Genomic DNA, 20,179 nt, shown 5'->3' with positions numbered 1-20,179 from the left:
AGTTACTGTACACGCACCCAGTCTGAATACAAAGAACCTATAAAACCAATAGCCTCTATCAAGGTCGTCGACATCCCCCGACATTGCACCAGGACTGTCCAGATTGCGTTAGTCTGGTGAATGTGTGGACACAAAATTCATTACAATAAATTATTAGGACATCGCTGATGCGCGAGCGAATCAAGAATAACACGAGAACTTTAGAACCTATCTTACCGCCGTTCTCATTATACACACATACACACACACACACAAAGCACACTCAATCGGCCGTCGCGGTGGCGATGGTCCAAGTATGCGGGAAAATGAAAAAGAATAGAATATGTAGATCAAAGCTTACTAGACGAGAATGGAAATGGGGTTGTCTACCGTTTGGTCGGTCAGCGCCTGCCGAGGGGAAAGTAAAATCGAATTAAGTTTTTGTCTTTCAATTGTGGTACTAACTGGAAGTGGTGGTCGATTGACCTGTAGCCCCACCATTCCCTCCACCAACGACCCTCTTTTCCTAATACTTGACACACTCCAGTGAGTGGGACTTGCATCTTGCAGTGTGCTGCGCTGAATCGCTCTGCACTAGTGTAGAGTGCTAATTTGACTTGTTTGAAGTAATTGACACCTGATATAATCATACTGGAATAAAACGGGCGTACATGAGAGTTCTCTTCAAGAATAAAGAGCTTTTCGCTGGAATATTTATAATCAACCATAAGCACCATTCTTGGGTCGTCTTTCATTGTCGCTCACTCTCGATCTCTCTCTGTCTCTCTCCCTTTCTCGCTCTTTGAAACACGGCGAAGGTCGCCATCATTCCGGAGGGTGCTACAAGGTTCTAACCTTACTTTTCTTCTTGTTCCTTATCGGCATTTGGTTAACCAAAATGTCACCCCAAACCCCTCCCCTTATGAACCCCTCTCGCACACACAACACACACACACTCCTCGGGGTTTTCCTTATCATGATAATTCTGATGTAATGATGGAAAACCGGAAATAAAAACTGCATGTAGTAAAACACAACGACCAAAGAGTTGTTTGTTATATCCGATATTTTATTCATTTTATCGATATGAGTTAAGGGGAAGTTGTGAATTTTCGCTACAAAATACTCGATTGGTGATATAACAGCCTGCAGCCTAGGTTACAACATAAACCCCGCGAGTTAGCTCATTTGCGTTCTCGCTTTGTCATTCCACCGTCAACGGGCTGACTCACAGCGGACGTTTTTTGTTTGCGCTCGCTGATGCTAATGTGCACTACTTGAATAGTCGTACCAAGTAGGTGTACGATTACAAATTTTAACGTACAATAAAACAAAAAAAATATTTGTCATGTTACGATTAAGATGCTTTTCTTTACTTTTGCTCCAACCACCCCCCTCCCCCCACGAACGAACGAGTGCACAAGCTACTTAATAAGAAAAATAACATGGAACACATGCTGCTAGACTAGGAATCGAACGCGATGCGATGGTTGGTGCTTTGTGGAGCGACCCATTTCAACATGCGGCGTTTCCATGGTAACCATCGGTGAACGTTAATCAATGTTACCGCTACTGCTGCTGCTGGATGGTATCGGGTGTCGTAAAAATAACAATATCCTTATTGTCATTCATACGCAGGATCCGCTGTCAGGAAACGGCAGCCGTACCGGTCAGGGTGCCGGTCCACTTTTCGCTCACCGCCCACAGCCACTTGGCCACCTGCTCATCCTTGGCCTGCTCGGCCATCTCCTTCGGTGCACAATCGCTAAAGTACTGCCCGCTGACCTTCTCTAGCGACGGCTCCAGAGCCGCGTAAACCGAAGTTTGTGCACCGTATAGCGGTGATTTGAGGAACGGCCAAACGAATGGTTTCACGAAGATGGCCGAGAACCAGCTGTTAAAGATGCTCATGTGCCGCATAAGCTCCGTGTCCACGATCCCCGGATGCACGGCATTAACGGTGACGCCCGTGCCTTCGAGGCGCTTGGCCAGCTCGCGGGTAAACAGCAAATTCGCTAGCTTGCTCTGCTCGTAAGCCCGGGCCTCGTCGTACGATTTGACACTGTTCAAATCATCCAGCGCTATTTGGCCACGCGTGTGTGCTAAGCTGGACACGACCACGATCCGGCTCGGTGCGCTAAGCTTCAGCTGATCGAGCAGTAAATTGGTGAGCAAAAAGTGACCCATATGATTCACGCCCAGCTGCAGCTCGATGCCTTCTTTGGTAACGGCCCGGGGACAACGCATCACGCCCGCGTTGTTGATCAGTATGTCCAGGCGCTGCTGTTCGCTTTTGAATCTATGGAAACGATACCGGATGTGGGCGTGATTGTACCCCGACTCTTATATAACTCGTCTACGATATACTTACTGCTTCACGAACTGCCGGATCGATTGCATCGAAGCCAGATCGCACTCCCGGCAGAACACCTGCGGATTGCGCGTATCCAGGACGATGTCCGTTCGGGCTTCTTCGCATTTCTTCATATCCCGGCAGGCCATGTACACGTGAGCGCCACGCCGGGCCAGATAGTGAGCCGTCTCTTTGCCGATGCCAGTGTTGGCACCGGTTACGATCACCACCTTGCCATCGGCACGAATATCCGAGTTTTGGAACTTGGCACCCTGCATGTAATCCCTGGAAAACAGGAAAAAACGGTCCATCAAACCCGTCTGCTTCTGCGGTTTTGTAACGCGTTTGAAAGGTTATACTCACTTTAACAGCACAGTACCGCCGATCAGTGTACCGATGGCGCTACTCGCTAGGATTATTTTACTTCGAAAGATAGACATTTTCACCAGCCAGGTCGCGGTCAAACTTTAATTCATGCTCTCCGAGTGGAAAATCGATTTTTTTTTGTTTACATCGCAGTCAGCAAATGTTGCGTGAGTTGAGCAGTGTTGCCATGCGGGATGCACGTATAAAACGTGTTTCGTTTACGCTAAATAAATCTCCGATCTGTTCTGCAGCTAGCGGCCTGTTAGTTGATTTGTCACGATTCATTTATTGCAGCGCACTGGTTCTATATAATATACAACTTCCCATAATCCCTGCAATAACGAAACCCACAGATAGAGCAAAACTATACTCAAGGAGAATCATGGATCCCGTACAAATAAAGGCAAAATGCTGCATGCTCCCGCGATTGGACGCACGCTTTCAACTGAACACATCCAGCACGGCCTCTTCACGAGGACCGACGTTGCAACACTTTCCGCATGCTGGCGAACATGTTTGGTAGAATCTCGACGTGCTTGTCCACACATTTGATGGCACATCGTTCGAACTCGGCCGTGTACTTGGCGATTTCTCCTTCCGACGGATTCGGTCCCATCTAGAACAGAGGAGCGTGTGTTTAGCACAGATACAAAGCGGGGCGGACGCAGCATCCGTTACCTTATCCTTGATACTGTCGTTGCAGTCCATAACGCAGCGCTGGAGCCGGTTGTTGAACGAGTTCATTTCCGTTTCCACGTGCTGCTGCGCTCGCTGAGCAGGCACGGAACACCGTTCGACGCACTGCTGTACCGTGTCCATTGAGGAGGTCATGTCCTTGCAACACTTGGCCGCACAATCATGCATATCTGCCTACAAAGATACGCGAAAGGTCGCAAGTTAGGAAACGCCGGTAGCTCGAGGTGCCGGTGGGAAATCTTACCTGCATTTTCCGCAGTACCGTGCGATCGAGATCATCCAACTGCTTGGTGATCTCCATCTCTATCCGTTGCTTCTGTTGTTCGATCATTTTCAATAAATCGACAGAATCGGTTAACAAGCACTCCCGGGACGGTGATCCGGAACGCAGGTGATCCTTTCTCTTGTTGTTTACGGGCAGCAGGAGCTAGGGTGAAGTGAACGGTAGGAAGGGAGCGGGGTTAGGTTACATCACGAGGCGAATGAAGGAAATCCAGCGAAAAAGGACTCTCGCAAAGCGTTAATTCGTTTAGATGTGTTGATAACCTTCTTTTATTCTACCTTCCAAGTATAAGGTGCCTATTCCCGTCAGGCGTTACTTGACGCCTCAGGCGTCAATTTTTTTGTTCACGGGGAATTGTCCAGTTCTCGGGGCGACCGGGTTGACCGGAGGGCACTGAAGTCAGTTTTTGAAAAGTCGAGTTAGGAACCAAAAAATCGAGTTAGGAACCAAAAACAAGAGTTAGGTACCAAAAACAAGAGTTAGGTACCAAAAACAAGAGTTAGGTACCAAAAAATCGAGTCCGAATATCGCAGTGTCGCCCTGTGCGGCGAATTCGCCTGCGATGACGTCATTTTTTTGCTTTTTTTTCAATTAATTGTTTGTTTTGCTTAATTGCCCGGCAATTTCGTCACTCTCCGTGGTATCTTTCCAACAGGCTTAATCGACTCTTCTGCCTTTTCTGCGATTGTCTTATCGGATATCCGGTTTTACAGCGTGCAGACAAACGATCACTCTGCTGAAAAGTTGTGAAATTCATTCCCAGTTGGTGCATCCGTAAAGTCGGTTGCAGTTTGCAGGAGAAACATGCCAGTAGATTACGGTACGGTTGCGAAGATAGGGGCTGCAGTCGTGTTGCCGCAGCTCGGCGGATTCGTGAATGGTTATTTAACGCGCCGGGAAATCGAGCGTTGGTACAGCAAGCTCAACTTCCCTTCCTTCCGTCCTCCGAACTGGGTATTCGGTCCGGTGTGGACAACGCTCTACGCCAGCATGGGATACGCATCGTATGTAGTGTGGAAAACGGGCGGCGGATTCTCGGGACCAGCCCGTGTCCCACTGATACTTTACGGTACCCAGCTGGCCCTGAACTGGGCTTGGTCGCCGATCTTCTTCAGCTGCCATGAGCTGAAATGGGTAAGCTATCCCTATAAACGGTGGCATGACCAATACGCGATAGATAGTTAATTGATCATCCTTTTTTTCTAGAGCGTTGTTGAAATTGTGGCCTTGACTTCGTCCGTTGCCGCAACAGGTGTGGCATTCTATGGCATTGACCGCCTTGCCGGGTTTCTATTCGTTCCATACTTTGCCTGGTGTGCCTTCGCTACCGCCCTGAACTACAGCATTTACAAGCTCAATACACCCTCCAAGGGTGCGACGATCACAGAGATCACCGATTCGGAGAAGAAGAATTAAATGTGCTTCCGTGCACCTATCGTTTGTGGTGCAATAAAAAGAGAACGGATACGGGTCAAGACAATCACGGGATTCCATTCGGCGTCTGGGGCGTCTTCTACATCAGTTTATATTCCAAATGTTTAATTAAACCCTCCGGTTTTTTTTTAATAAACAGTGGATCCTGCTTCAACTTGACTAGCTATAAACTCGGCAAAGAAATCCATTACTCAAGATCCCCATTAGCAAATGATGTGGGTTGCTGGGTAACATTAAGTACATGTGTTCTGGTAAAAACCCACGCACCACTAATTTACAGCGGTTTTTCCTACGGCACAAAGGACGCTTCCACGAGGAAAGCGATGGAATCTGTATTCAAATTGGTTTTGTAAAATAAAATCTGCACAGTAAGTCCTCTTTTCCTACGTTTAGGTCGTAATTCACACGTAAAAACATTCTAATTCGACTGAATTGCGACCCTGATCGTAGTTATACGACGCTAGTGTTGACCGGGCGGATGACATTTTCAGCGCAGCTCGCCCTCTCTCGCTCACTCTCTCGTGAAACGCGGTTCGGTTCGGTGGCTGTCCGGGGATGGTTCGCCTCATCCCAAATTGTTCGTTGGTTCTTATTTTTTCTCAATGAAAACCCTACAAAGAACGGAACACGGTAATAGTTCTCCTTTCTACGGAAAACCGATTGTGGGAGTATTTCGGCGGTTCGCACGTAATCGCCGCAGAGTGTGCTCCTGCGTGCCCCACACACACAAAGGAGCGCCCCCAGCACGGATCCCGAAACCAGGACCGGAAACGAGTAGTGCTCCAGCTGTGGGCACAGGAAGTGCCGCAAAGACTTGTTCCCAGTTCCCTGCCTAAAATCCTCTGACGTGACGGCATCTCGTGTCCGCGTGGTGTCTGTGGTGCTGCCGCGTCCGTCCGCGAGGGATCCGGCCTTTCCCCGTGCGAGTACGGCCCGATGAACCGTACCATGTTCTACCCGCTGGTAAGTAGCAGAACCGGCCACTACCACCACCATCATCAAATCGATAGAGCGAACGCTAGCGCATGAAAATCGCAGGTGTCGGTGTCGCGGTCGCGGTATTTCTTTTTTATCATTCAAATTAAACATGGCTACTATGCGCCGCTTGATGTGTGCTGCGGGTGCGCTTATGTTCGATTTTGCGGTCACCCTCGAGGAGACCGACGAACGGCACGCATAGGCGGCGATCGAAGCATGCGAGCTCCCGTCCCACTCTCGCAGCATTGTCGTCACTCGCCCATCCGGTTCCGCCACACGCTGGCACGCTCGCACACACGCGGGCGAACGGACAGGCGAATGCGTTCGCCGGCTGCGACATGTTGGTTTGTGGAGACGGGTTCTTCGGGAGGGAATCACCGGCGGATGAAAGGGTTATCGGTTATCGCACGGTATCCACCGCGAAATCGGAATCGACGAGGGGCACTTTTTGGTGTATGAACTTTTTTTCCCAACCTATGCGACTGTGGTTTCTACGTGTGAAAGAGCGAGACGGCACGAGAAGCTGATGTGTGTGCGTTCCACCGTACCGTGTGTGTCTATACGTGCGGAGTGTTGGGGGGGTAGCTTGCAAAAATATGAGTGCGGGTGCCAGCGAACAGCCAAAATGTGGTTTCGCGAATTCGCGGCCCCCCTACGCCGGCCCCCCCGCAAAACCTCACCATCGCACAGCAGCGAAAGAGACGAGACACAAAAAAAGATCCAACTCCTTAACTCACGAGAGAGCTGAAAAATCGAAGCAGTCCGTAGGGGTTTTTTTTTTAATTTCTTCTCTGCTCTCCTCGATGGATCACATAAAGGCATTTTTTTCGGGCCTCGTCCTCCTCCCCCCTCTCCTGTTCCTACATGCTTATGCTGCTTCCGTCTATCGGTCTCTCTTTCTATGTCTCTGTCTGTCGCTCTCTAGCACGGTGAAACCTGCGCCGGCTGACCGACCATCCATCGCAATTCCCTGGATCTCTCGCACACAGCATTCGGCCCGGCCCCCCTAGTTAACCAATTCCCTCGCCCCTCCGGGCCGAACCGGGCTCTCGCAGCAAGCTATGCGAATTGCGATTTTTTTGTTCGCAAAATTTTAGAGAGCTTCACACCATTTTCTCGCGTCTTCTATTCGCGTACCCGCGTACGGTGGACTAGTTTTTTTTTTGCAGTCGCGGTACCCTCCGCGTGTGTGTGGCTTCTTCTTCGCTACCTTCTTCCATCTTGTGTGTAGTTTCGGCCATGTTTTCGGCGTTTGCTTTCGTCCTCTTCGTTTCGCGCATGAAATTCGCGAAATTTTGGCAAACTCTGGTGATCGTGGATCGCGGTGTGAAGCGCGGGGCACGGCAATACACGCACACCATTGAGTAAGGATGGGGAGGGGGTGTTGCAAGGATGCCCTCACGTAGTTTCAATAGGGGTCGATGATGAATTGTAGGAAGCTGGAAAAGTGTGTTCTCGTATACAAAACTCTAGTGGTCTCTGAAAACACATTGCACATTACTCCGGTTGCTGTGGTTGCTGTTATTATCAACCAACATGGTGCCTCCAACTTTCAAGACCATTTTAAGGTTATCTAAAGGATAAAGATAATAGATCTATCGCCCTAACATGGGTCATTGGCGTAGGGGTTTCCAATGTTAGAGGAGCATTGTAAACCCGTCCATAAAACGTCTACAAAATCTCGTGTTGTCCTGACTACCTCGGCTAAGATGAATTCATGGGCCACTTTGCTCTCCGGTTCTTTTTTCTCATCTCGTTCACCCTGTAGCACGTTCATATGGCTTTCGCTTTCACTCGCTGGCTCGTCCTGCTTCTCCCTTTCACACATATCCAGAGGTCTAGCAGCATGGTTTTTTCCAGAACCTTTTTCCGGCGCATAAACCGCCGCCGGGATGGGATGGTAATCGTCAGTCAGTCAGATAGCTATTTATTTATCTTTCATTCCATTCATGTCGAGTTGGTGATATGAAAGGGCAGGGGTGCAGGGGAGGAAGATCCTTCATTCTCTTGTGGGATGAAGATCTAATTTGATCTTTAACTCCTTCTCACCTCCTACGCTTAGGTCATAAAATGTGATTTAAGCATGATTTCAATTACGTGGTGCAGCTCTCTTGGTTCGTGGCGGAATTCGCTGATATTAGTAGCGAAAGCTTTTCTGCTCCTGACGCTCTCCGACGCCTATTTGTCATCCTCGTGTGGTTATCGTTTATTAATGTGTTTATTTTGTTTTTCCTTTACAGCAAACCACATTCGAGGATGGCGAAATTGAGCTCGGACGCAACGAGATGCTTAACCACGAGGCGCTGACTGACAATAAGCATTCACTAGCCTTGTCCATCTCCCTGAGCAATACGCTCATTAATCTCAACAAAATCAAGTGTCCCCAATGCCGCAAGGTGAGCTTTAGGGTGGAGGGGAAGGAGGGGAATAAGGCAATACTAAAGGGAGATCAAAAGCAAATCGTCGAGAAAATCATTTAAATCGCGATGCATGTAGTGTCGCATCGTCCACCGCCATCATCATCATGTGTTCTCGCTCGTAAAACTCTCTGGATCTTGACAATTGATCCCGAAAAGAGGAGAAAGAGGTGTTTAAAGGCTTCAACCTAGTGAACGAGTTTCGCTGTGCCTTGGTAGTCCTCAAACCAGCCACACAAAGACACATGCCAGTAGGGAGACCCACACCAACATTAAAACACCACCAGCAGCGTTCTCGAACGAATCCTCTTTCTCGTGGGCTCTAAACAAGCATGGATAAGTGGTCTGGTTGCCAGGCTCGTTGAAATAGCCGGCTGGTTGGTTAAACGGACAGGCTTTAAAAAGGAATGAACGAAACCAAACCCGTTCCTATTGCAGCGTCCTTTGCGCTCGTCGTTTATCGAAGGTTCGCTTTCGTTCGCTTGGCCGTCCCAGCCTGTTGTCTTCCAGAATCAGGTTTATGGAGGCAAGTCGTATGGTGGTGTGGTGTACCTATGCTGTGCCGAGCCGACTTGAGCCGGTATCCTTATTTCCCTCCTCTCTGCTTCGCTTACAAGCACAGCAGGAGCGCGTTACTGCACTGTTTTGCGTCTGACACAATGCCTGTCTACCTTTGAAGGATAGAACAGATTTGGATAAGATGGTTAGATATATTTAAAGTAAAAGGGTTTTGTTTATAGTCACTAGATGTCATATTGTTAATGGAATTTGCAGATCAAAAACTTCTTTGATGTAGTAAAACGATAAAAAATGTGTTGTAATCAGGCTGTAAATACGAGTGTAAATCTATTTATGCTCTGGCATGTGCGAGACAATCGCTGCTTGAAGCAACACTAATTCCTATTCAATGTTATCCCTCTTTTCTAGCGCTTTGATACGGTGGAAGAAATGCAGCTACATCAGACCAAGCACTTGACAGAGAATAAGTTTAAATGTGAAATATGTAGTAAGGAATTTCCTAGCCATAGTTCTATGTGGAAGCACACCAAGGCACATACCGGAGAACGTAAGTTAACTATTTTTTTTTCCTTCAACGACTCCGCAAGCTCCTCCTAACTGGCTTCCGTCTTACCGTTTTTGTAGGTCCCTTCGTCTGCCAGATTTGTAACAAAGGCTTTACTCAGCTAGCCAACCTTCAGCGGCATGATCTCGTCCACAACGGTAAGCCTACTAATGGCCGGTGTAGTAGAGCACATGGCACCCTCTCGGACGTGTACAGCAGCTGCTGCAGCATTAGCATGATGACAAACTAACACATTTTGATCACAATTTTGCATTGCTGACTTCTTATGTTTGGTTCATACTGAGGCCTAATGCTGCAGCAGTACTCGCAGAAGGCAGTAGAATGCGCGGCGTAGAAGCAACTGTTTGGTCATATACTAATCATATCGTTTTCTTCTATCGATCCACCAGGACTTAAACCATTCAAGTGTCCGATTTGTGAAAAGTGTTTTACCCAACAAGCGAACATGTTGAAGCATCAACTACTTCATACGGGTAAGTGTACTAATACATGGATACACTAGACGATAGGCGAGAAATAGTTTCTGTTCATTTGTACCCTTGTCATTTATCGTTCATTTATTCCCCTTTATTTCAATTATGAATTATTTGGAATTCTACAAAGCTTAGATTGAAAGTAAGCATCATAATAACCACGCGTGATGACCATAGCACAGCCAATGCGATTGCAATATTTGCCACCAAGTTAATGCTGCTCCTAAAAGTATCAGAACTTTTTAATAATCCTTTCGCTCATATATTGCTGACTTAGATCATTGTTCTGCTATTGATTTGTATTTTTACTCAATTTCAATTTCAGGCCTCAAACCGTACAAATGTCCCGTGTGCCAGAAAGCATTTTCGCAGCACGCTAATATGGTCAAACATCAAATGCTTCACACAGGTTTGCTTCTTATCTTTTTGTCTTCCATTAGGTTTCTGTCCTTTTTCCTTTCGTACTTTAATAAGGATGAAAAATTCATCATACATTATGTTTTCTTTGCTTTTTGAACTAAGCATGTGTTGGTTTTGTCTGGTCAATCATAATTTGGGTTCCTTATAATTGTTGTTTATCATTTTCATTGTTGTTTTATTCGATTGATCCAAATCGTAACTCGTCATGTAGTGTCTGCCTCATTTAAACGCACTTGCCAAGTGATGATTCGTTTTCTATTTACATTTTTGTTCCATCGGATTTGACCTGAACGTCGTGACATCCTCCCCTCCTGTGATTTCCATCGCGTCACTTGTTGCTCCTGACGAAAGGTCTGAAGCCCTATAAATGCCCAGTATGTGAGAAGGCATTTACTCAACATGCAAACATGATTAAGCATCAAATGCTGCATACAGGTAAATATAAAGCGGCACACAGAATTACCAGACAGTATTGATAGTTTTATCCTACTGGTCCATTATAATCCGTTGAGTAACGTTGTCTTCCCTATTTGTTCATGCACAACAAGTAACTGTCTATTTGATATGTGTGGATTCTCTTTTTTTCCTTCATTCTTCACTTTATCTAATTCAACGGAATTAGAACACTTTTTAACCAGAAGAACCGTATGTTTCTATCTGTTACACTTGCAGGACTTAAACCGTTCAAGTGTCCCGTGTGTGAGAAAGCCTTTACCCAGCAGGCCAACATGGTGAAACATCAAATGCTGCATACCGGTAAGCTCCTATTTCGTCTTTGATTTTCTTTCCAATCATCACCTTTAACACTTCAACATAAAACATTTGGTAGCACTATTTATGATCAGAGTTCATTCTTTTGAAGATTGGCAATTGCTGATCATTCATGCAATAACGAATACTGATCCTACCTTTCTCCACGATTCCCTTTTTATAATGTTGAATTTCTTTCTTTACGTTCATGATTCTTGTATCCACCCTAACTGACCACGTAGTCCCAGCGCTCGTTTGTCTCTTCGTCTTAGACTCCGTTAACTATTTGATAATCGCATTTTTATGTCACTGATCGGTTTTTTCTCTTTTTCTCTTTTCCGCTCTTTTCTCGGACACACTGCCTGCCCATTCATCCACGCCCGTTTCTACCGTCCGCCCGTTCTGCCACCCTTTCTCTGTTTTCGTACATCTTGCTTCCACGGGTGTACCGCTCGATTTGATGTAACATCAAATCCCCCGTGAATTGGTCCGGCAACGTTAATATCATCCCACCATTAATGGCAAAATCTGCAAAGGCGTGAAACCGTACAAGTGCTCTACCTGTGGAAAAGCGTTCGCCCAGCAGGCGAACATGGTCAAGCACGAGATGCTGCACACTGGTAATACTTCCCTGGACCACCATACAGCAATACTCGGTTAAACCACGCAGAGAGCCACCATACTACTCCTCATCCATTAGTCGTCATGAAATGTTAGGATACTGGAACTACTCACACACATATCATTTTGGGCGCGATCGTGCCGGAGAAAAACTTTTTTCCCTACTTCCCTACTCCCGCTACCCATCTGTCGGATCACAACAAACTAGAGCTATGCTAGAAATGAGACTGAATGTGTGTATTGCAGCATTGTATCATTGTGTGATGGATAAATGATCTCAGATCTTTTGAAAGCCCAACAAGATGTGTCTTGTTTCAATTTCTAATGGATAAGTCTTAAACGCCGTATTCCTTTCAAAAAGGCCCTGACGATTGATAAGGACGAGTGTTTTTTTGTGTTAGTTTAACTCTATTTACCATTTCAAGATAATTGTGTTTTAAATGTTGTGGATCAATCGGCAACCGTGTGAGAAACAATTTTCAATGTATCATTCAATCTACAAAAACTATACCTTCATTAGTGTGCATTAGTCATTAGTCGTGGATAACATCACTACCATCATCATCGTCGCCTATCATTCGCCACAATCATACACCAGTCGCATGAATAACTAATCAATCGGTTTGTTTCGACTCGTCTTTTTACAGGTATCAAACCGTACAAATGTCCCACTTGTGATAAGGCATTTGCACAGCACGCCAATATGATGAAACATCAGATGCTTCATACTGGTTAGTAGTAGTGACCTTGGCATTGATCCATTGACGAAGATTGATCCGTTATGTTTGTTCTTTTTTTTGTCCATTTACGGGCGGCGCAGGATTGAAGCCGTACAAGTGCAGCACTTGCGATAAGGCATTTGCCCAGCAGGCCAACATGGTGAAACATCAGATGCTGCATACCGGTAATACATGATACACAAGATTTTAGATTTACCTCTTTCCCTTTTTCTTTCTTTTATTAAACAAATGAAACCTACAAATAAATATACTTTCTTAACTACCTTTGCGAAGTATCGGAAGAGATCCCGTTCAATTGGAAAAAGAAAATTGTTGCGACAACATAATGTTACTACCCAATTAAACCAATAATGGAAAGAGTTTCGCTTTCGTTTCAATAGGCGAATCGAAAATAATGTTGACACATGATCGTATGTAATCGCAGTAGTCACTGGAACTAAAACGAATTAGCATCAAAGTTAGCGCGATTGCCATCACCTATTCGAAAGACAATTACACATCTGCTATGCCAGACGGGTTGATGTTTGTCCGCCATCAAATGCATGTTCTTTGGTGCTTCTTGGGCGTGTTGCTTTCCGCTGTTTTGCTGCGTGCTTATGTTTCTACTTTCCTTGTCCCTTCCCATCATATGCGTCCTTTAGATTAAATGTTAACCGGCCACTAAAAATACGAAACCTCCTTCTTTCCGTCCATCAGGTTTAAAACCGTACAAATGCAATACCTGCGACAAGGCATTCGCTCAGCAGGCCAACATGGTCAAACACGAGATGCTTCATACGGGTAATACATATTTTCGATACGATTTTCCGGGCACCAACCTACCCGTTTCCTTTCCCTTGTTTTTCATTGATTTTATCTTCTCCTTTTCCAATGATCACAATGATATTCGATCAATTCCCTCTCCAACACATTCGTCTACCGGATTGCCGTCCTAGCACTCTGAAATGCGATTGTCCTTAGAAACCCTTGCAACGTTTTATGCTCTCCCGTAAATGAGCTTGAAGTTTGATGGTTTACCATCGATCGGAAGTTGGTCAGTGCCAACAAAACACCCTTCAATTCGAATAAATCACCTGGGCTGCCATTTATTCATGCTTTCCGTTTTCTTCTCTCTACCTATCTTTCTCTATTTCTCTTTTTTCATGGCTCGTTTCCCTTCCAAATGGCTGCCAAACCACTTGAAACGCAACGCATCGGCATGCTGCGAATACTCTACTACCTTTGTCTGGTAACCGGGAACCACTCGGAACAGGAATAAAACCTTACAAATGTTCAGTGTGTGACAAAGCCTTTGCCCAGCACGCGAACATGGTCAAACATCAGATGCTTCACAGCGGTAATATACGATTTTCTTCCTTTGTTTTGGCAATATTTCATTCATGAACAAAAATTGGACCCCTTAGAAGCATTAGCCTATTGATCGTTTCCTTCCATTTTTTCTCTTTCGATCTTCTTCCCCTCTCCCCCTTGCGGTGATGATGATGATGTTGCTGATGGTGATGCGTTCAGGAATCAAACCGTACAAATGTCCCACCTGCGACAAAGCGTTTGCCCAGCAGGCCAATATGGTTAAGCATCAGATGCTCCATACGGGTAAATAAGATGCTGTTTTTTTTGTTTTTGTCCTTTATTAACACGTTTCCACGCGATAACTGGTGTTGCTCGTTTGTGTACTTGTAAGCTTCTTTTAATGCTAGTGGTTTCAACTTCTGCTTTAACCTACACTATTAAACACAAGCAAAACAGCCTATATTTCCAGTTCTGAACTAGATGAGTATCAAATCGCGTTTAAAGTCACAAATTCGCAAAGGTTTAGCCTAGCGCTAGCCATCTTCTACCTCATTTTGAAACAATATTTATTCTGCCTTGGTACATATTTTAGATTTCCTACGTTTTGGTATTTCGATGCGATGCTCATCCGTCGTCTGTTCCCTCTAAGTCTAGTCTAGTTGTGTTTACATACTATTGTTGTTGTCCGCATGATTAATAGTAATATCAAGCCAAACGACGCAACAAACCAATCGGTATGCAATCCCATTCCCCCAGAGTATACTGATGAGAATTGTGTGTTTTCCTTTTCGGTGTTCGTAGGAGAAAAACCGTTCAAATGCAAAAGCTGTGATAAGGCTTTCTCGCAACGTGCCAACCTGAAAAAGCATGAAATGGTGCACCTTGGTATTCGGCCCCACACGTGTCCACTGTGCCCCAAGTCCTACTCGCAGTATTCCAACCTGAAGAAGCACCTGCTCGTGCACCAGAAGCAAGCAATGAAGCAGGAGCAACAGAACGGCCAAGTGATGGTGTAAGTATCGGGGTTGTCATATGAGAGACTAACAACATGTTTCGGGAGGGTGCGTTGTTAATGATGAAAACTTTCACAACATCTCCTAGTCCTTGTTGAGGACATTTCAAGTTTGGTTCATACTGATACACGAGGGAAATAGTTCTAAATCCATTCTTCGTCTCCAATTTCGAGTTTCCTGACCACTCTGTTCTTCTCTTTTGGGTTCTCTTTATGCGTGTGTTCTCACAGGATACTGTACAACTGCCAATCGTGCAAGATGCAGTTCGAAGACATAATTGAATTCGAGCGCCACACGAAGAAATGTGATATAAACAATGTGGCTCAGCAGCAACACAGCGTGAAGCTGGAGAATATCAAGAGCGAGGTCGACATCGACGGTAGCTCCAATTCCGGTGGGCTACAGCAGCAGCATATCGGGGCCACCAACAACGGTGGCCCCATTCCACTGAACGTCAGCCAACAGCAGCAACAGCAACAGCAGCAGCAGGTGACACAATCGGCACAACCACCACCACCGCCACCGTCCGCACCGCCGACCTCCCAGATGCATCTGCCATCGGCCATCCTAACGTCTGTCATTTCATCGTCGATCGGTTCGAACGTGACTGCTCACTCGCTGGCAAATGCGATACACCTTCCACACGCTGGTCACGTGACATCGAACGGTGTTATTCTAAGCGGAGGCATCGCTACCGGACATCCGCATGCCCAACAGCAACACACGCCACCAGGTATCGGTCTGACGCAGCACACGAATCACTCGCAACAGCAGCAGCAGCAACAGGCCCACCAGCAACAGCAGACTCACCAGCAGCAGCTCTCTCCTGTCGGTAGTCATCAGCAGCAGCAGCAACAGCAACAACAGCAGCAGCAGCAACAACAACAGCAACATTTGGTGCTACAGCAACAGCACAATCTTCCAATTCATTTGCAGCAGCAGCTTTCACATCATTTGATTACGAGCCATTTGCCGCACAATACTGCACCAGGCCAGGAGCATGCGGGCGCATCCGAGCTACACCATCAGGTGAACTTCCACCATCCGCACATCTCGCATTTGCCCAATCTGTCGCACAAGATCCTGTCGCCGTTGTTCCACATTCCATCCTTCAACAACAACCACAGCACATAATGGAGCGAGTGCAGGGGTGCGGCACCAGTGGTAGGTGCGGTCAGCCCGGCTACTATACTCAATTCATCGACTGCGGCACTGCTTGCCGCTGGCGGAAGCTCGCTGGTAGGAGGACCACCCAGCACCACCACCATTACCAATACTAGTGGTATGCCGATCGTGAAGCTTGAACGTCCAGAAGAGGACGATAATAATGGTGGTATCGGTTGTGGTGGTGGCGGCAGCGGCGCTAAGTAACGACAACCGCAGTGGCGGTAACCGGTGGGGCGGTTGTCCCCACATGAATTCTAAGGTAGCAGTTTGTTTGTAGGGGGGCGAGCGCAATTTAGCAGTTAAGCAAATGAAGGCAAAATCAAGTCTAATACTCAGGAGAGCGCAACCGTTGAACTGTTGCGTTCACATTAACAAGGGAAGGAAGAAAAGAGCATCATGGCATCCTGTATTGTCATCCATCCAGCTGCCAACGGAAAGGCGAGCTGAATGTTTTTTTTTATCGTAGATTTTCGTTTTATCATTAGTTACAATAACAATTGTATTTGATAAAGATTTTTAGCATTATGCAAGTGGAGGATGCAGGCCCATGCGCGACTGATCGATCGATGGCATTCTAGAGAGGAGAACGAGTAGAACCAGTACCAGTCTCTGCTGCGTTCGCTTTTTATGATTAGTGCGAGATTGTTATAAACAGGGAGAGAAAAAAGAAATGCCCAACTCACACATACGCACACTAATACACATAACAACTCACAAAACAAAAATATGAAGATGAACAGATTGCAAGTGTAGAAGGGACCTAGGGATCTAGGGGTTCCCCGCTGCCCAGTTTCGCATTTTTATGTTTTATGCTTCGCTTCAGAATCACTCTACCATGTAGTAGGATCGGATCTTTAAAAAAGCAAAGATGAGGCATCGATCGTATCCTCCTATCATTGTGATAATCCAACGAGAAAAGCAGCTAGTACGTAGTGTTGCTCCTGGTGGACGAGAGAGATGAAGAGGTGATGTACATTCATCACCAATGGAGAGCAACAGGTTGTGATATAAAATGACATAAAAAAACGACATATGCCCACATGCACATTTTGCAATTCGCCTCGATCGTGGATGTAATATGCAGTCCCCCTGAATGCTTTCGTTATCGACTAAAAACCAGCCGTTAGAGCCAGAGCCTACCTGATGCCTACGGCAGGTCCCATCTTTTCTGCACCTACTAGCAACTATTATGATATCTTCTTAAAGAAACCGAAGTAGACTATTGCGATTTCCTCCACTTGCAAATTTTTGCTGGAGAAAAATGATCTTCTATCGCGATGTGTCTTAAATGTGTCTTTGTCTTGCAACGTAACATGACAAATCGACGGAATTGCTTCGAGAATGGGATCTACTTTCAATGTCGCAATATCTTTCAAAACGAGTTCATTTACGAGGGTGTGTCACAATATAAGGCTGACGATGATGCTTATGTACTGAGTGCTGCGTGTGACATTGGGGCTGTGATAATTGATTTATATTTTATGTACTGCGAGTGTGGCAAGGTATACTGTCTATCTACCTGCCTGCTACGCCGCAACACATTAATGATCCAAATGTTGCTATCTGGTCAATCGGAGACGTTTTAAATTGATCGAAACTCGTTTTGATTCTCAGGAAGCTTCTAATTAGAGCAACATCATCGGCAGCATTTCATTCGACGATTTATATTGGTAGCGCCTTCTTTGTACATGCGTTAACCAATTATTTCCCCGTGACTCAGATTCCAAGGAATGGTGACTTTGAACATTGTGAATGTGACGGGGCAGGACTGGGGTGCGCCAAATCGCGGTATATTTTAGTCAAATGGATACCAGCAGCCTACTTGTTTAAGGTATTAGAAGCGACGTGCATAGGTGCGCTCATCAACATCCCTATGTCGACTTGTGTGTGTGCGTTTGTACGTGTGTGTAGAACCTAGCACTAGCGTGTGTTTTGAAGTTGAAACCGCTAGCAGCTGTATCCTGACAAAGGTATAACATGTATACTAGAATGACGAAAAAGTAATGATCACATTACTATCACAGAGTATATGAGTGTGTGTGTGTGTGTGTGTATATATTTTAGACATGATCGCGTTTTGTTTTGTGTGTTATGTGTAAATATATGTATATGTAAGTGCTTCCATGGTCCGGTTACACCTGCTGGCCTTGCAATGTTTTGCTGGAGTATTAGGCTCAACCTACTTCCCCTAATAGTAGCAGAGAATATTAGCAATGCTGGCAGGGCGCATATTCCAGTGATCTCTTGTGTAAAGATGCCACTAAAAAGGCGCAAGCGCGCCTCACAGTCAAACCCTGAGGAGTGCGTACCTGCACATAATGACTTGCGCGATGGCGTAGTGCAGAAATACACAGTCACAGGTTTTAGGTGCACGTACAGTATGTTCCTAGAGAAGAAAATAAGATAATGATAAGCTAAAGCTACGATGCTTATCATAAAAGGCACATACCCTCAATGTTGTAGCAATGGATGTATGCAGCTCAACAATGCAAAGATGCTGAACAGCGCGGCAGAACAGACATAGAAATCAAAAGTAGTTCATAGAAGCATCGAACAGCAAATGGCTAAGAGCTATAATGCGCAGAACAGTCTAGCAAACGTGGTATGAATGACCATTAATTTTACTCTTACTACTTCCATTACTTACCATCAATCAATCAGCTGCTGGAGTTGAAACTTTTCGAGTAGCTGGTCGGAACAAAAAAAAACAAGCTTCTCATAGCGTCGTTAAGAAACAGCAGTAGTTAACCACAAGTAGCACAAACATACGAAAACTTCAGTAGCAAAAAACAAAATAAGCAAAACCACGGAATGTTATAAAAAGACATTAAACATGCAAATGGTAAGCTGAACTGTTATAAACAGAGCACGAAAAGAAGAGAAAGCCAGCCGTAACACACACATACACAAGACAAGTGCGACTAAAGGATAGCTCGAGGATCGTGTTTAAAACATAACACTTTTTTGTTTTGCAAGAAGTAATCAGAACAGAGAAAGAGAAAGATAGCAAGCAGATAGTATAGAAAGCAAAGAAATAGGTTGAAAAAATGCAACCTTTGCAGCATAATAAAACACACCGACACACACAAACACATTCAAGATTGCTATGATTTGATAGGGAAAGTGTAAAAGGGCATGTATGTTAAATGAGCGAGTAAGTGTATAGACATAAGCGGATACAGAAAGAGATCTTATATCAAAAAGAGTAAGGCTTGCATTGCGGCAGCGGTGGCACCCAACGGGGCGACGACGAGGAGAAAACTCTCCGCCCGTGAAACGAAAGGCTGAAACTAAAGGATTTATATAGAGGAATTGTTGTTACTGATCTGTAAAGAAACGGTTGTTGAACCAGGTGGAACCAAAGGCATTGTCCTATGGTATCCAGAGAGGTAGAGAATGAGAGAAGATGATGTGTGATCAATCCAAAGGGAAGCGAGTAATAGGATTGGTGCATTTGTATGATGTGTGCGCGAGTGGTAGAGAACAGCGGGGAATTGTCACGTGATGCTCTGGATGCGTACTTCACTCAACACCCATATTTTGTATACTGTGGTCCCACACTCTTCCTCCCCAAATCGCGCCCTCTCCTCTTCCCGAATGTGTTTTTTTATGTGTGTTACGTTGTTGCGTTACTAGCGTAGGCGCGAGTATGGCGGATTTGTGACGGATGATGCCCCGCCACCGTCGTCGCCATCTGTTTCGTTTGTAATGAATGTGGCTGTTAGATGTGGTGCCTCAGCGCTTCCCTATTTCAGTTTAGTGGTTAAGTTTGTGACTTAATATCTATATATAGATACTATATACATTAAAATCTATTATAAACACATTACATAAAGCAAACAATTGGAACTCTGGTTTTCCTTTTTTAGTTCTTGTAACACACACACACACGCACATACACACAACGAATCGTCACTATCAGCAGCACCAGGACAGCGCAGGGATGTTCCGAATAAGAAGCCCCTATACGCAGTGACATAGAGTTAGATTTCAGTTCCGATGTGAGTGAGTGTGCATATGTGTGTGTTGTTTGTATGTTTCGAATGGTCGCAACCCTAAGTTTTTTTTTGTCCCATCGTGGATACAAAACACCATCCTTTTGTTTTACGTTGTCC

General features: G+C 45.5%; 5 protein-coding genes across 9 annotated transcripts in view; 3 read left to right on the top strand and 2 right to left on the bottom strand.

Moving 5' to 3' along the window:
- The window catches only part of LOC125956750 (dnaJ homolog subfamily A member 1), a 1,788-nt gene extending 1,598 nt beyond the window's left edge, over positions 1 to 190 (top strand). Inside the window, exon 1 of the mRNA XM_049688930.1 lies at positions 1 to 190. This exon is cut by the window's left edge and continues 1,598 nt beyond it. The gene's annotated coding sequence lies outside the window, so the exon portion shown is untranslated.
- Positions 191 to 1,067: 877 nt separating this feature from the next.
- On the bottom strand, positions 1,068 to 2,877 carry LOC125956760 (retinol dehydrogenase 13-like). Its single transcript, XM_049688949.1, has 3 exons — positions 2,696 to 2,877; positions 2,351 to 2,617; positions 1,068 to 2,278 (listed from the first exon to the last, which is right to left on the bottom strand). Exons 1-3 carry the CDS (start codon positions 2,770 to 2,772, stop codon positions 1,627 to 1,629), a joined length of 996 nt encoding a protein of 331 aa, XP_049544906.1. The 5' UTR covers positions 2,773 to 2,877; the 3' UTR covers positions 1,068 to 1,626.
- An 87-nt stretch (positions 2,878 to 2,964) lies between these two features.
- On the bottom strand, positions 2,965 to 4,137 carry LOC125956781 (protein FAM136A). Of its 2 annotated transcripts, none has more exons than XM_049688976.1 (4): positions 3,941 to 4,137; positions 3,639 to 3,821; positions 3,377 to 3,568; positions 2,965 to 3,314 (listed from the first exon to the last, which is right to left on the bottom strand). In XM_049688976.1, the coding sequence occupies exons 2-4, from the start codon at positions 3,723 to 3,725 to the stop codon at positions 3,168 to 3,170; spliced, it is 426 nt and encodes a 141-aa protein (XP_049544933.1). In that variant the 5' UTR covers positions 3,726 to 3,821; positions 3,941 to 4,137; the 3' UTR covers positions 2,965 to 3,167. The 2 variants fall into 2 exon arrangements, with proteins under 2 accessions (XP_049544933.1, XP_049544932.1); XM_049688975.1 differs by having other exon boundaries at positions 3,956 to 4,136.
- A 136-nt stretch (positions 4,138 to 4,273) lies between these two features.
- LOC125956775 (translocator protein) lies at positions 4,274 to 5,241 on the top strand. The gene is made up of 2 exons (XM_049688968.1): positions 4,274 to 4,811; positions 4,884 to 5,241. Exons 1-2 carry the CDS (start codon positions 4,482 to 4,484, stop codon positions 5,091 to 5,093), a joined length of 540 nt encoding a protein of 179 aa, XP_049544925.1. The 5' UTR covers positions 4,274 to 4,481; the 3' UTR covers positions 5,094 to 5,241.
- Positions 5,242 to 5,644: 403 nt separating this feature from the next.
- Positions 5,645 to 19,894, top strand: LOC125956729 (zinc finger protein ZFP2-like). Of its 4 annotated transcripts, XM_049688865.1 has the most exons (16): positions 5,645 to 6,074; positions 8,330 to 8,485; positions 9,434 to 9,572; positions 9,650 to 9,727; positions 9,980 to 10,063; positions 10,389 to 10,472; positions 10,835 to 10,918; positions 11,156 to 11,239; positions 11,770 to 11,853; positions 12,502 to 12,585; positions 12,675 to 12,758; positions 13,291 to 13,374; positions 13,847 to 13,930; positions 14,104 to 14,187; positions 14,686 to 14,896; positions 15,128 to 19,894. In XM_049688865.1, the coding sequence occupies exons 1-16, from the start codon at positions 6,048 to 6,050 to the stop codon at positions 16,029 to 16,031; spliced, it is 2,355 nt and encodes a 784-aa protein (XP_049544822.1). In that variant the 5' UTR covers positions 5,645 to 6,047; the 3' UTR covers positions 16,032 to 19,894. The 4 variants fall into 4 exon arrangements, with proteins under 4 accessions (XP_049544822.1, XP_049544823.1, XP_049544824.1 ...); XM_049688866.1 differs by lacking the exon at positions 11,770 to 11,853; XM_049688867.1 differs by lacking the exon at positions 14,104 to 14,187.
- The last annotated feature ends 285 nt before the right edge of the window (positions 19,895 to 20,179 follow it).

Source organism: Anopheles darlingi, chromosome 3, assembly GCF_943734745.1.
Source record: "Anopheles darlingi chromosome 3, idAnoDarlMG_H_01, whole genome shotgun sequence".
NCBI classification, from domain to species: Eukaryota; Metazoa; Arthropoda; class Insecta; order Diptera; family Culicidae; genus Anopheles; species Anopheles darlingi.
This window is presented reverse-complemented; position numbering and strand designations above follow the sequence as displayed.

Excerpts from the sequence above, each read along its gene's own strand:
- LOC125956760 (XM_049688949.1), bottom strand. The coding sequence starts at position 2,772 with ATGTCTATCTTTCGAAGTAAAATAATCCTAGCGAGTAGCGCCATCGGT. Across the intron at positions 2,618-2,695 it reads GGCGGTACTGTGCTGTTAAA|GGATTACATGCAGGGTGCCA; the intron begins GTGAGTATAACC and ends CCTGTTTTCCAG. Across the intron at positions 2,279-2,350 it reads ATCCGGCAGTTCGTGAAGCA|ATTCAAAAGCGAACAGCAGC; the intron begins GTAAGTATATCG and ends TCGTTTCCATAG.
- LOC125956781 (XM_049688976.1), bottom strand. The coding sequence starts at position 3,725 with ATGATCGAACAACAGAAGCAACGGATAGAGATGGAGATCACCAAGCAG. Across the intron at positions 3,569-3,638 it reads CGGTACTGCGGAAAATGCAG|GCAGATATGCATGATTGTGC; the intron begins GTAAGATTTCCC and ends GTATCTTTGTAG. Across the intron at positions 3,315-3,376 it reads ACGACAGTATCAAGGATAAG|ATGGGACCGAATCCGTCGGA; the intron begins GTAACGGATGCT and ends CCTCTGTTCTAG.
- LOC125956775 (XM_049688968.1), top strand. The coding sequence starts at position 4,482 with ATGCCAGTAGATTACGGTACGGTTGCGAAGATAGGGGCTGCAGTCGTG. Across the intron at positions 4,812-4,883 it reads GCTGCCATGAGCTGAAATGG|AGCGTTGTTGAAATTGTGGC; the intron begins GTAAGCTATCCC and ends CTTTTTTTCTAG.
- LOC125956729 (XM_049688865.1), top strand. The coding sequence starts at position 6,048 with ATGAACCGTACCATGTTCTACCCGCTG. Across the intron at positions 9,728-9,979 it reads GCATGATCTCGTCCACAACG|GACTTAAACCATTCAAGTGT; the intron begins GTAAGCCTACTA and ends TCGATCCACCAG. Across the intron at positions 13,931-14,103 it reads ACATCAGATGCTTCACAGCG|GAATCAAACCGTACAAATGT; the intron begins GTAATATACGAT and ends TGATGCGTTCAG.